This window comes from Bombina bombina, chromosome 10 (genome assembly GCF_027579735.1).
Source record: "Bombina bombina isolate aBomBom1 chromosome 10, aBomBom1.pri, whole genome shotgun sequence".
Taxonomy (NCBI): domain Eukaryota; kingdom Metazoa; phylum Chordata; class Amphibia; order Anura; family Bombinatoridae; genus Bombina; species Bombina bombina.
The window spans coordinates 209,089,784-209,104,492 of NC_069508.1; the positions used below are offsets into that span (position 1 = coordinate 209,089,784).

General features: G+C 41.5%; 1 protein-coding gene across 2 annotated transcripts in view; it reads left to right on the forward strand.

The window, feature by feature from the left end:
- PGM1 (phosphoglucomutase 1) overlaps nt 1-13,769 on the forward strand; it is a gene marked incomplete at its 3' end in the record, with an annotated part of 159,806 nt that extends 146,037 nt beyond the window's left edge. For both annotated transcript variants that reach the window (XM_053693672.1, XM_053693671.1), the window contains 3 exon segments: nt 531-666; nt 11,935-12,118; nt 13,635-13,769. In XM_053693672.1, the coding sequence (XP_053549647.1) occupies nt 531-666; nt 11,935-12,118; nt 13,635-13,769 (455 nt within the window).
- Between the last annotated feature and the right edge of the window lie 940 nt (nt 13,770-14,709).

Consider the following 14,709-nt stretch of genomic DNA (forward strand, 5'->3'; position numbering starts at 1 on the left):
GGAACTGAGGAAAGCTGCTGTAAATAGCACTCACCATTGAAACTTAGTCATTGATACTTAGGGAACAGAGCCAAGATATAAATATATGCATATGCCAGGATTTATACTCTAATTCCTCTGCAGACTCCCAATATACATTGTATACAACTGTGGTTAACTCCAATAAATACATCCAAGGCCACCTCTGTCAACAAGTTTATCTCTGCACAGCAAGTTGATTCTTTGATTCGCTGCACCAGTCAGCAAATCTGTTTGCAGAATAGGAAATATGAGACAAGGTAATTGGTTGCAACAATGATATGATGTGATAGGTTAAGGGATACCTTGGCATGGATTTCCTCTAATTGCCAAATCATCCTGATGAGTCAAACTGAGATTCTATTTACTGTGCTTGTGCACACTGGTTTCCCTTTTACTTTGTAAATGTACAGCCCAGCACTACAAAAGTTTGTGGCTCTATACAAATTATGATAATAAAATATAATACAGTATAACTAAATTAACAAAACTATTATTTTATTATATTTAAGGCTCGGATCACATTCGAGAAAAGGACGGCCTGTGGGCAGTTCTTGCATGGTTGTCAATTATTGCTACTCGCCATCAGAGCGTTGAAGATATTCTCAAGGATCACTGGCAAAAATATGGTCGCAATTTTTTTACAAGGTATTTAGTAAATGTACAATATAACTAAACTAAACATGCTTCTACCAAAAGTATGTTTTATTTATGTATAAAAAATACCCAATATTGAACCTCAAGAGTCCTATTTGTTTTGAAACCATAATGTGTTTTTTTTTAAACAGATTAAAGGGATAGAAAAGTCTAAACTTAAATGTGTTTTTGTTTTAAATAATTCTATTTTAAAATGAAGTTGAGGATAATTAATCCCTAAACACTGTAAATGTAATTCTCACTAGAGCAGACTGGTCTGAGCAGGTTTCAGAGCTACTCCAAACGTTATCATTATTTGCAAACATATAAAGTTGACATTTTTAAGGCCATAATGGATCTCTGGCGCAAACATAAGCTGTAATTGTGAGATTTTTTATTACCCCTCAAATTCGTATTTATTATTTTTTTTTCCCTGTGTGCTCCCCGCCCCTTGCAAATCCAAGATTTGCATACTAGGGCCTCCTGCTTAAAGGGATATTTGAATTTTCTTAGATGATGTCTTATGTTAAATTTGTTATAATTATATATTTTTTTTAAATTCAACAAGCCCAATATCGCATCTTGTTTCCTGTACATAAGAACTTTCCCAAAATCCCTTTAAAATCAATCCGTTTTTCTACTGTGCTGTACATTTAGTTATGTTACATTGATATATTTCTTCTGTTTCTTCTTTATGTGCGGCTCACATGTTTAAAGGGACATAAAAAAAGTTGGGATAAAGACAAAATATAATATGTACTTTAATTACTTTACCTGTAAATTTATACTGCAGTGTCTCGCCATTAACCCTTTCTTTTAAGTGTCTGAATTGTACAGCTCTGACTCCACCCACGCATTTCCTTTTATGGCTGCATCTATATCCACCTTTGCTTTGGTAGAATGCAAGACTCTAACACTCATCTGCTGGAGCAGGTCTAGAAACAAATAAGCTGCTGTGAACCCAGTTAAAATACAATGCCTGTGTTTCTGATGCTAAACACTGATAATGGGGGGTAGATCAGGCTTCTCCAGAGATCAGATATGCAAGCAATTTTGCTTATTTTTGAAAATTATTTTAAAATACTTGCCAGCAAATTTAAAACAATTTTTTTATGCAATCTATTTTCTTCATAAATGGAAAGAGTCCACAGCTGCATTCATTACTTTTGGGAAATTCAGAACCTGGCCACCAGGAGGCTTAAATACTCCTCCCACTTCTCTCATCCCCCAGTTATTCTTTGCCTTTCGTCCCAGGAGGTTGGCAGACAAGTGTCAGAAGTTTTTCGATAGTCTCTTATGGAGGGTAGTACTCTTCGGCATGGGACTGGAGTTTTAAGTAGTCCTGTCACCCTCTCAGTGAGAGCATGGGTGAAAGTTAGTCTGGAGATACAGGGAGAGTTTTTCTGCGAATCCATCCCACTCATATTAACAGCTCCACAAGCAATCAGCGTTGACTAGTTTTGCTGCCTGCTTTTTTCTCTAAAGTCCATGGCAGAAGTGACGCTACTATCTGTCACACTTGAAGGGCCGTGTTCCTGTTCCACGGCGTATATTCCGGTGAGATAGTTTCATTTTACTTTCATCATGGATGTATTGTAATTACAACTGTTTATCCAAGAGGGGCTACAACCTTTCGGGGAAACTTTAACACAGGGTCTCAGTGAGGTTCCTTTTTGTATCTCGGAATAAAGGGTTAATATCTCCTGAGGGGGGTTATTGAACAGGGGGTTTATAATAATGTTTATGTGATTCTGTCTGCTACTGTGTAGTGTTGCTTCGGCTCATGGCTATTTTGGAACATAATGGCCTATGTCTAGTGACGCAGCCTTTATAGTCGGGTGCGCTTTGGCACACATTTTGGCTCTCCATTTCCGCATTCCTGACAGTGTGGCGACGGAGAAATCCTGGTCCGCTGGTGTCTGGTCCCCTGAAGGTGGTGAGTGCCCCAGCCATTGGGGGTGTAAGGTCCATTTTTTTATTCAATATCCAAGTTATGGAGGATTCTGATTTTTTGGGGGGACGGATGTCTCTAAGTCAGACTCTACTTCTTGTGAAGAATATGAATTGGCCCGGGTGATACATGCCCATCAGTTATGTTCCGAATGCCGTTTTAGAGTGCTCTGTTCCTCTGGGTCGGGGAATCAGGTGCCCACTGAGCCATCCGCCTCTGGGGATTCTATTTCCCAAGAGTCGAGTTCCCTACCACCAACTCTTACTATGCATGCAGGTAACCCAAACGCTACTTATCCTTCTATGGAGTGTGGCCTGTTCCCACTGAAGGTTACGACATGGTTCCGCATGGCCATATCTTTGGCGCTGGTGCATCTGTACCTCCCGGGAGTGTGCTTAAGATATTGTCCGTGTTCTGTTAACCGGGGCTCGTCAGCCGTGGGATCGCCTGGTCCAGTTCAGCCCTCTGGGGGAGCAACTGCCCCTGAGGCCTCAGGGGGTCAACGTTCGGGGGGGTATTTTCTTTTGTCCCGGCGGAGGTATGTTGCGCCTTTCGTTATAGACTGGCGCGCCTTCGTGTTCTACTGAGGCACGTTTTGGTGTTGCTGGAGGATCCCACTCTTAATGGGTCTGGGGATTTTCAGTCTTAATCTTCAACTGGCTTGTTTGCATAGACAGACATAAGCGGATGAAGTAATCCTCTTCTAGTCTGTTATTTGTGTATCCTTTTCCAGTTCTGAGCTTGGAAGTCTCGGACCCCTGTGGGGCTGGTCCTGCGGGTCTGTCCGTTCTTCCTGGGCGATAACCTACGGGTTGCCTTATCTTTTATTTAAATCCAGTGAGGATGATTTTTATTTGAAAAGCTCATGTTGTGGATATTTCCTTCGGGAACTTTCTTCTCTGGAATTGACACTCGTGATTTTGTTGTCTCACTTTTACAAAAGTTGGTTCAAGAGTGAGGACTTACTAGTCCTATGTTCTGTCTGGCCTTATTCCTCCATCTCGGGGGACACTCTATGTGGCCTTGACAGTGCTGGGGCCCTTGGTTTTAGGCTGGTCCTGACTGGGTACAAATACTTCTGTCTTTGAGGCCTAGTTCAGACACGTGGCGCCTTTTTATGTTCGGCTGGTCCGGTGAGGGCGCCTAGTGATCACAATATGACTTGTGTTGTTTACTTGTTATTTTACAAACTTCTTCTAGCATCCTGAGAGGACTTGATGGTAGTTGCTTAGGGGCATGGGGGATTGGTTCATTCGCCTTTCAATTTAGTGGGCGGGACTCCGTTGAGATCTGCGGCAACATGCTCAGTCGTTTCCGATTTTTCCGGGAACTAGAGTGTTCCTTCTCATTGTGGGTTGGAGGCTTGGAGGATTTAGGTCCTTCAAACCACTGTTCTTACGGTTTTGCCTTTCATGGTCTCTTTGGAAGTGTCATTTTAGGACTTGTTCCTTTTTAGAGATTCTCTTCCTTTGGGTCAAGACTTTCTGGATTTTGTGCATTTTTTTTTCTGGCGGCTTTGGCAGCTTAATTTGGAAGTGAAGGCCGTGAGGCTCTATCTTCCTTTGGGAGTTAGTCATCTCCATATCATGGGCGATAGGAGGTGTCTCTTTTTTCCAAGCTTTTTGCTTAGGGGATGTTTTTCTGCCCGGGTTCGGGATGCTTTGCATTCTTCTCCCTTGGGTGTGGTCCTCTGGAACTTTAATCTGAAAGGATTATGGAGACTAGCCTTTCTTTCTACTCTCTTTTGGGTGACTCTGTTCTCGTTCTCATTTCCCTTAGTGTTCCCTTGGGGCCTTTGGGCTCTAGAGAAATTGCGTGACTTTGTCGCGGCCTAGCACCTTGTTGGGGGGGTGTTGACCTCCGGCCAAGGGTGTTCTCTTCCCTTTGGGCTGGAAAATACGAGTGAGTCCTGTACCCGTTTTCCGGGTTCTCCGGTTGTCATCCCCTGTGAGGTCCGATGGCTTCAGACGGGGTATCTTGTGTTCCCTGGGGGTGTCGTTCGTTCTAGGACAATTCTGGGTCCCGGGTCCAGGGTTCTTGTCTTGGATCCTTCTGGATGTATAGAGACTTATGATCCTGGGAATTGGTTCGGGACGACCCAAGTTTTTCAGGGAACCTATGTTGCGACATAGGGGCTAGCACATTGGGTACCTATTATAAACTTTAAGGCCTGACATGTCCTTCGGACGGAGTGTGCTCCTCTTCATGGGGAGTTTTTTCTCTGTTGGGTCAACAGTGGTGTCTGGATGATTTTTTTTATTCGGTCCGTGTTTTCATCATACTATAGCTTCATGTCTTGTAGACATGTACACTGTTCTTATCTGTGCCCTTCCCTTTTGAGGGGTTAGTTGGTCTTCTTTATGAGTTGGGGTTTCCTCTCTCTGGAGGGTCTTTCTCCTGCCCTGTGTGTAGGAGGTTGGATCAGGTGTCTTATTTCTGTAAGGGGCAGCATCTGCTGCTCTGTGGGCTTGGTTCCACCTGTTGGAATTGATCTCTTTACGTAGAGACTGTCTAAGAGAGCTGTGACAGGTCTTCCTACGGATCTATTGCACCTTATTTTGGAGGAGCGGATTAGGTTGGCACCCGAGCTCTGTTGGGGTGGGTGAGTCCTCCCTTTCTTTGCATTCCCTGGGGGCTTGTGGTTGAGGTCCTTTGTTCCCCCTGTCTATCAGATATGTCTGTCGCTTGGGCTGGTCCGGTGTTGGAGCCGGATCTGAGATCTGTTGCTCTGCCAAATTCGTCCTCAGAGCATTCGAGGTATGGTAGGCCTCTTGAGGTTTCTCCTTTCTCCATGTTCAAGGTTTGTGAGAAGAACTGGCGGCTCTTAGAAAGCCTGCGACGTTATCCGATGGTTAGTGGATACTTAGCAATCTGAAGGATCCTATCTTCAGCTGCTTTCTGCTTGCCCTGCAAGTATTTAAGTTTCAGAGTCATATTTAGATGAATGCAGTGTGCAGTGTTTTTCCTTCAGGTGTTGTCGGTCAAACCTATCTGTGCTTGCTGCACGAGGTTTCGTTTCAGAATATTTCGGTTTTCTAAGCTACCTTTTTGCAATTTGGGGACCTTCGTCTTCAGTTGCTTTCTAGAGTGCAGTTGCACTGTGTTAGGGGAGATCCTCTCTCTGTTTCAGACTCGTGGTTTCTGTATTTCTGGGGTCTGGGCGTTGCCTACCCTTGTTTCTATGAGACTAATTTGGGTCTCTGTTAGCCTAACCCGGTTTCTCAGGTTTTTTGCTCTGTGTTTGTGCCCTTTTTAGTTCGATCACCGGCAAGGTCTACTAAGCCTTTCCTCCTTTCGAGGTTGATAAAATGAGTAGCGCCTTGAGTCCCTTAAGGGGGATTAGCCGCGCTTTACAAGTACAATCATGTTTTCTCCGTGCCTTTTCTTAGTGGAAGAATACGGTAGTTTGTTCCCTTTCTTTAGTCCGGGGTGAGTTGTTTGGAGACCAACTGCTGGGCGACGTTGTCTCTTGGAGGCTGTTAACTCAGTCAAGTCTAGTTCCTGCGGTCTCTAGCAAGGCTGTGGACTATCTGTGGGTCAACGTCCTTGTGCTTTTTCCTTTTTTTCAAAGTTGTTCTCGGCTTCGGACGAAGCAGGATTTTGTTGGGTAGGGGTTTTCAGGCCTCTTGTACCGTCCCGTTTTTGCATTCAGTGTCCTCTATAGCTTGGGTAATGTTTTCCCAAGAGTAATGAATGCAGCTGTGAACTCTTTCCATTTATGAAGAAAAACCTAAATTATGCTTACATGATAATTTTCTTTTCTTCAAATGGAAAAAGTCCACAGCTCCCGCCCCTGTTTTTATGTGAGGCGGCCGTAATTTTTGTTCTTCTGGCACCTTTTTACCCTGATGTTTCTTCTACTGTTCCTTGTTCCTCGGTAGAATGACTGGGGGATGAGGAAGTGGAGGAGTATTTAAGCTTTTGGCTGGGGTGTCTTTGCCTCCTCCTGGTGACCAGGTTCTGAATTTCCCGAAAGTAATGAATGCAGCTGTGGACTCTTTCCATCTGAAGAAAAGAAAATTATCAGGTAAGCATAATTTGTTTTTTACTTAATTAGCCCATTTAAGATATGCACAGATCTTAACCTGTTTTATGGCACTTTAACAATAAAGCTTGTTAAAAAAAAAAATGAAGTTGCTAATAATCAGGTGAAAGAAGTTACTCGTTCATTGATTTAATTTTTTTCCTTCTAAATACAGGAGAGTCCACAGCTGCATTCATTACTTTTGGGAATAGAGAACCTGGCTGCCAGGAGGAGGCAAATACCTCCCCCACCTCACTCCTTCCCCCAGTCATTTTTTGCCTTTCATCACACGAGGTTGGCAGAGAAGTGTCGGAAGATTATGGAAGTTCCTTATGGAGGGTAGCACTCTTCGAGATGGGTCTGTAGTTTTAAGTAGTCTTGTCAGCCTCTCAGTGGGAGCATTGATGAAAGTTAGAGTCCGGAGATGCACGGAGAGTCTTTCTGCGAAACCATCCCGACTCATATTAACAGCTCCGTAAGCAAAAAGCTTTGACGAGTTTCGCTGCCTGCTTTTCAGCACTCAAGTCCATGTCAGAAGCGCTGCTACAGTCTGTCAAACTTGAAGGACTGTGTCACTGTTCCACGGCATAGGTTCCAGTAAGATCGTTTCAATTTTTTACACACTTGTAAAGTTAGAAGACAGGGTCTCAGTGGGACTCCTTTATCTTTATGGAATCAAGAGTTAATATCTCCGGATGGGGGATTATTAAACAGTGGGGGCTTTAATTATGTTTATTTGATTTTTACTGCTTATGTGTAGGTGACGTTTGGGGATCATGGGCCTTTACGGAACGCACAGGTTAATTTCGAGCTGGGCAGTTTTTTATGCACTGCTGCACTTTTATTGGCGGGAGTGAATCCTGCATGTTGCGGTCATGTTTTTGTTTCCCATTTCCGTATTCCTGACTGTGCGACGGCGGAGATGATCCGTTTTCTCTACCTGTCTGGGTCATAGGAGGTGGTGAGTGCCCCAGCCATATGGTCAACCCAGTCCTCTCAATTATGTTTCGTATGCCACAATAGAGTGTTCTCATCTCCCCATGTTGGAATGTTAGAGACCACTGAGCCATTCACCTGTGAGGAGTCTGCATCCCGTGAGGTGCGTTCCTATACAGGCGGTTGCCCCGCATACTGTTACCCCTTCTCCTGAAGGAAGCCTTTTTCCACCAGAAGTTACTGCACGATTTTGCATGACCATATCTCTGGCCTTAGCGCATTTACATTTTCCTGCCACATGCAAGCGAAGGCTTAATCCGTGTACTCCTGCCCAAGGTCTGGCATGTAAGAGGACTTTTATATCTGATCAATCTTCTGGGGAAGCAGCTTCAGAGGTACCGCCTTTAGGGTCGGAGGCCCCTGGATACTCCGACGGATGTGAATTTTGCTTTTAAATTTAGAATGGCTCATCTGCGTGTACTTCTGAGAGAAGTTTTAACGACGTTGGAGGATCCTAATTCTGATCCGTCAGCTGAATCTGTATGCGGATTCAGATAGCGAGCTTGTTTAGACGACTGGAGGGATGGTGATCCTATTCCTTATCGTCTCTATATTGTTATCCTTTGTTTTTTGTATCAGATTCCCAGTTTGGAGCTCTTGAGTAATAGTCGCATGACTGGCGGGACCTGTTGGTTTCACTTTCCCTTGGGCTATCTCATGTGTGTGCTTGCCTATTTTCTTTTCTAATCAGGTTAGGATAAGTTTTTATTTTATATTTGAGCGTGAGATTATGTTGAAACTCTTCTTATGAAGACTTTTCGCTCTGGGATTCTGGTATTAGCGATTTTTATGTCTCAATGGATGGAATCTTCCAGTGGAAGTTATATAAAAAAATAAATAACAAAAACAGGAAGGTTGTCTCTGGTCGTGGGTGACGTTCCTCGATATGTCCGAGACTATGTTTAAGCTTCGGAGCTTATATGTTTTTTCTGTTTATTATTCTGTTTTCTGGCCCTGCTAGAAATTTAGAATTTTCCGTTTGATCCTTGAACAGATATGTTGTTTCCTTCATATTGGGCTGGTCCTGGTTGGGTATAGTTATCTCTGTTCTTTTCTGGTTTGTACAGATATGTTGTATCCTGACTAACAGGCTGGTCCTGTTTGGGTACTAGTTACAGCTCTTCCTTCTTCTCAAGAGGTTGTTTTTCGGTCCAGAGGAAGCCCTTCTATCCTGGATGTCAGGCTGGTCCTAGTTAAATCGTCTTGGTTTGGCGTCTGATATTGGATTGTATGCAGTTCAAGTGGCCCACGAGTTAATACCCTGCTTTGCAAAGCTGTTGACTTGGAGTTTGAATTCTGCTGTGGCAGTTTTCTTTAGGAACTAGATTTTGCCTCTCTTGTTGAAGGGAAGACGGGTAATTTTTTTGGAGTCTTTTTTCCCGCTTCCTTTTCTCAGGGGTGTATTTTCCCCTCTTTTGGTGCTCCATAGGGGGTTCTATTTGCTTTTCTATGCTCTCTATGTAGAGCTTATTTCTTCCTCCTCTTGAGGGTTGATATACGGTTCTCTCTTCCCTTATCAGGGGGATGAATAATTTCCTTTCATCATGTTGAGGAAATCCGGTTTTTGGGACCGTATTGTCTTCAGTATCCTCGTTCTGATTCTGGGATCTAAGGGGGTTTTATACAGTATACTGTTTTTCTGGGTTCTGGTTGCTCCTATTTTTGGCGATTCTGGTTTCTCCATCTATTGTCCTTTCCAGTTGGTTTTGGAATGGAGTTCCTCGGGTAGGCTCCAGGGTGGTTCTTGATTCTGTTTGATTTCAGACAGGAAGTCTCCTAGGCCTTTTGAGCTAAAATACTCTATAGGCTTGCCATGCTGTTTTCCTTCAGTCCTTCATTGGTACTGTGGGTGGGTGATGTTAACAGTCTGATTTTTCGGCTTGGCATGTTGCTATCTATCTCCAGATTTTCATAGATTTCTGGTTAGTCCGCACCGGTCGCCAGTATGCGGTATATCTTTTCATATTCTGGGAAACTTTCCATTGGTCTACTGGGGCAGTTTGTCTTTTAACTTCCATGGAAGTGGGAGAGTATCTTCTGGGATTCCGTCAGTTTTCTCTTAGGAATATTCGGTCACTCTTTCTACTCTGAGGATCTGGTCTTCTGAGTTTTTACCAGTTGGGTTCTTTCTGAAGTAGATCCTTTTTCTGACTCAGAGTTCAGCAGGATGTCAAGGGACTCTCCTTTGGTGTGTCCTTTTAACAGATCTGTACCTTTGGTGGGATCTGATCTAGGTTCTCTGGGTGTTCGTGCCTATCCTAGTCTTGCCCTTAGGGGTTCGTTGTCAGGGATTCTTAAGAAGATCTCTGGATCTTTTCAGTGCTGGTGAAGTTGTTTCTTCCTTGTTCCCTTCGACTATGTCACCTCTTCTGGGTTAATTCAGGCTGTCAGGGTAGGCATCAGGGTACCTTTTTTTTTTTAACGCTATGACTTGTTTTCGTGCTTGGTCTGCTCCTTATTATGGAGTTTGACAGGGTCTTCACCCTTGGTGTTTTGATGTATCGTTATAGGGGGTTTCGGAAAGGTGTCGGTTCTTTCCTCAGCTTGTCGCTGGTCCCTCATTTTACTCTTTGAGTTGACAGCCTTCCCCCACTGTTTTGATCGGAGGGGTGTTGGTTCTCCCTGATTTTATTTTTCTTCTTGAGGTTCTCTCTCGTCCTTCCAGGTTGTCCTGGAAAAAGGGTTCTTAGCCGGTTCTTGTTAGGACAGCTAGTTCTTAGCCGGAGGGTTAGCCTGGCTGTCTATCAGATGTGCGTTTACGAGTGGGCCCATCTGTCGCTTCTGCCCGGACATGTGGGCTCCTAAGCAGATCTAGATATCTGTTTCTGTTCTTTTCCTGAGGTCATGCACCCTTGGTGTTCATTTCCTTTTGCTACAACACGGCCGGCGGTCAGGCAGTTGCGTTCAAATTTTGTCCTTCAGGACATTAGACTTCTTGTCTAGGATTGCATCAGTTCTTTGTATCGGTGCAGCAGATGGTCCTTGAATTGTCTATTCATTGACCTGTTACGTTTCTGGAATATCTCTCCAGGTTCTAGTATTTCTTGCAGTCGGGTAATCCACCTTCTTTGGGTCCTCTTTCTAAGGAGACTTTTTCTTCAGGTTCTGCAAGGGGCTTCTCTCTCCTTTTTTTTTCTGGGATTGTACCTCGAGGTCCTTCAGACCTCTTTAGCATAGTCTTTTGTTCCTGGGTTCTTCCTATGGAAGTGTACGATGTTGGGAGTCTTGGTTGTCCTCCCTGACTTGGGCTCTTACGGTCCTAATTGTTGGGCAGTTACTTGGTCCTGCTAACTTTTTTGGGTCTTTTTCTTCTGTTGAAACAGTTTTTGGGAAATGGGATTTTTTTCAGGCTGTGGTGCCCTCAGATTGGGCCGCCTTATTGTTTCCCCCTGTTAGCATTCAGTGTCCTCTATAGCTTGGGTATTGTTTTCCCAAAAGTAATGAATGCAGCTGTGGTCTCTCCCTGTATTTAGAAGGAAAACATAAATTATGACTTATCAGATAATTTCCTTTCCTTTGATGCAGTTTTTGGCTTGTTTCTCCAATATAACATCTCACTTCACATGCAGTGCAACGTATCATGTATGCCACATTTGCAGATATACATTAATGAATATATATGAATATATATATATATATATATATATATATTCTTTAAAACATTACAATAAACCATCATAAAATAAATACAAACTCAGATGCTTCGTTAACATTATTTTATGAACCAAATTCTAAAATAAAAAAGGGCAAAATGGAGACAAATATATTGTGGGGAAATAAGAAAAGCTCTGTGTCTATAGAACAGTGTAGGTGGCAGTTTGTACAGGCAAAATCAGCTATTTCAAATAACTGCCCCCTTTATCAAGTTAAAAACCATTTATAGTTAGTTGTTAAGATAACTACTCACGCAAAATTAAAAGGCAAATTGGAAACTAAAAAGTTTTTGTTTCATGTCGCTGCTGCCTTAGATTGAACCGGCCCTGGTTTACACAATGTTTCATCATGTGTGAGAGAGAGAAATTCTATGTCTACACTGTCCCAAATGGCCAACAAATGTATAAAATGTTAATTTTATTAAAAGGACTTAATTTGTTATTGTTTAAAAAAATTACTGTAAAATAAGGTGCTTCTCTGTGGGTAAACACATGCAAAGAGGGTGTGGTGTAGTGGGTGTGGTCTGGGTGGGTAGTGAGTGTGGTGTGGGCAGGTGATTGATGGGATCAGAAGTGGCAAATAACATTTTGGCCTGGCTAGTAGCCTAAGACTTGAAACTATTTTCTTACCTCCTTGTCTAATTATCGTGCAACAGATACGACTATGAAGAGGTTGATGCTGAAGGAGCCAACAAGATGATGAAGGACCTTGAAACTGTGATGTTTGATCGATCTTTTGTGGGACAACAACTTTCAGTTGGGGATAAAGTTTACACCGTTGAGAAAGCTGATGACTTTGAATATAGCGACCCTGTTGATGGGAGTATTTCAAGAAACCAGGTAAGTTTAGATAATTGTGGGAATAAATATGCTGTTGATTCAGTGATAATTTACAGAGAACAGACATTGAATCCTCGACTGGGAATTTAAAGGGATATGAAACCCAATTTATTTTCTTTCTTGATTTTAGTAAGATCATGCAATTTTAAACAACTATCCAATTTACTTCTGTTATCAAAGTTGCTTCATTTTCTTGATATCTTTTGTTGAAAATCATATCTTAATAGGCTCAGTGGTTGGTGGTTGCACATAAATGCCTCATGCCATTGGCTCACCCATGTGCATTGCTATTTCTTCATTCTGAAGAATTAAAGGGACAGTCAAGTCCAAAAACAGTTCATGATTCATATAGGGCATGCAATTTTAAACGACTTTCCAATTTACTTTTATTATCAATTTTGCTTTGTTCTTTTGGTATTCTTAGTTGAAAGCTAAACCTGGGAGGTTCATTTGCTTATTTCTTAGACCTTGAAGACTGCCTCTAATCTAAATGCATTTTGACAGTTTTTCACCACTAGAGGATGTTAGTTTATGTGTTTCATATAGATAACATTGAGCTCATGCACGTGAAGTTACATAGGAGTGAGCACTGATTGGCTAAAATGCAAGTCTGTCAAAAGAACTGAAATAAGGGGGCAGTTTGCAGAGGCATAGATACAAGGTAATTACAGAGGTAAAAGGTGTATTATTATAACTGTGTCTGTTATGCAAAATTGGGGAATGGATAATAAAGGGATTATCTATCTTTTTAAACAACAAATTTTTGGTTGTTGACTGTCCCTTTAAGCAAATTTAAATAATATAAGCAAATTGGAATGTTGTTTAAAATGGTAATCTATCTAAATCATAAAAGAACATTTTTGCAAAGCTTACTCGCAGAACTGCAGCTTCAATACTGTTGACAGCTGCGTTTGCACAACCTTACCAATGTTTTCAGCCTGGCAGCTGCAGCTTTTGCTTCTCAGAGCAGGACTTTAACTATGTGTTTTAACTTCATGAATGCATAGTTGCCTTGTCGAAAGTTGCACTAGAATATCTGTTAAATTTAAAAACATTGATCATAATAGTATTGTAGGATTAGTAGCCCACACTTTACAGGCAATGGAAACCCTATGCAGTTGTTGCTTACTAAAGGTAGCACAGCATATTTTATTTGTTTGCAAACTGAAACTGGTGTTGTATATTTAAATCTTGTATGAAAATTCTTTGTGCTCTCCACCTAAATGAAAATGTCTTTGCTGTATCAGTGCAAAGGCTCAGAGCACGCTCTGCATATTTTCACTCTGGCGGGATGGAGGTACGGCGGCTGATTGGCTGGGGGATAGGCAGCTGGAGGGATTTGAATACAGACAACAAGAGATAAACAATTAAATAAACCTTTTGTAAACTTGGTAAACAAAAAGCACAAGGAAGGACCCTGCTATTAGCAGTTTAAGTTGCTGTACTTTATTGCACAACAAGACTCCTGATTGCAGATTTTATATGTAATACTGTTTTTTTCTCTCTCCTTTTTTAGGGATTAAGACTCATTTTTACAGATGGATCCCGTATTATTTTCAGACTGAGTGGTACTGGTAGTGCTGGCGCAACCATTAGATTATATATTGACAGCTATGAGAAGGATTTACAGAAAATATATGAAGACCCTCAGGTAAATCCCAGAAATTAGTACTTTAAATGTTCCCAAACCACCTACTGATGTGTATTAAATTGTTTACAAATAGCTTCTCTACCTTTTGCCATTTGCTTTTGCTGATACAGCTGCCACCTTAATTTCAGTACAGCAGACTGGCCACAGAAAAGCTATGCAACCAAGAATCAGCAGAATAAATCATACTACCAGTGGGAGGGTAATAGAGAGAACAATTGCAAATTAATATTTTAGAACCTCTATCTAACTTGACAATTGAGCAGTTTTTCATGCAACTAGTATAAGGATTCACTTGAGACACATTAAAGGGAATCCAATTTTATAGTACACTTTCTCTCAAAAACATGGTAAAAAACATATGAATGCACATTTTCTGTGATCAGTGTTTTATAGTCCTTTGTTACATTATTATATTTTTTTTAATTAAGGGGAGATAGAAGTCATTTTAATGTGCAAAGTGATCACTACATTTCAAAAGACCTGCACACAAATTAAGCGTATTAAAGGAACAGTCAACACCAGAATTTTTGTTGTTTTAAAAGATAGATAATTCCTTAATTACCAATTCCCCAGTTTTGCACAACCAACACAGTTATAATTATACACATTTTACCTCTGTAATTTTTTTTTGCAGCATTAGGACACAAATCCTATTTAGTTTGTTTGTTTCTAAAGGACACTGTGTTTGTAATTTTTTTTCTCCCTTTTAATTTGAAATGGCTTTGTGACGTAAAGATTATGAGTAATATCAAAAGAAGAAAAATCCAAAGAAAAAGGATATAACAGTCCCATTATTGTCTTGCATATTCAACCTGTGTAAATAAATAGAACAGCAGGCCCTTTCCAAATGGGGTCTATACAGAATCGCCTTGGTAAACCAAATCTGACAAAAAAAAATATAGTAAATACTCGTCCGAACATATTAATATTAGAGACATAT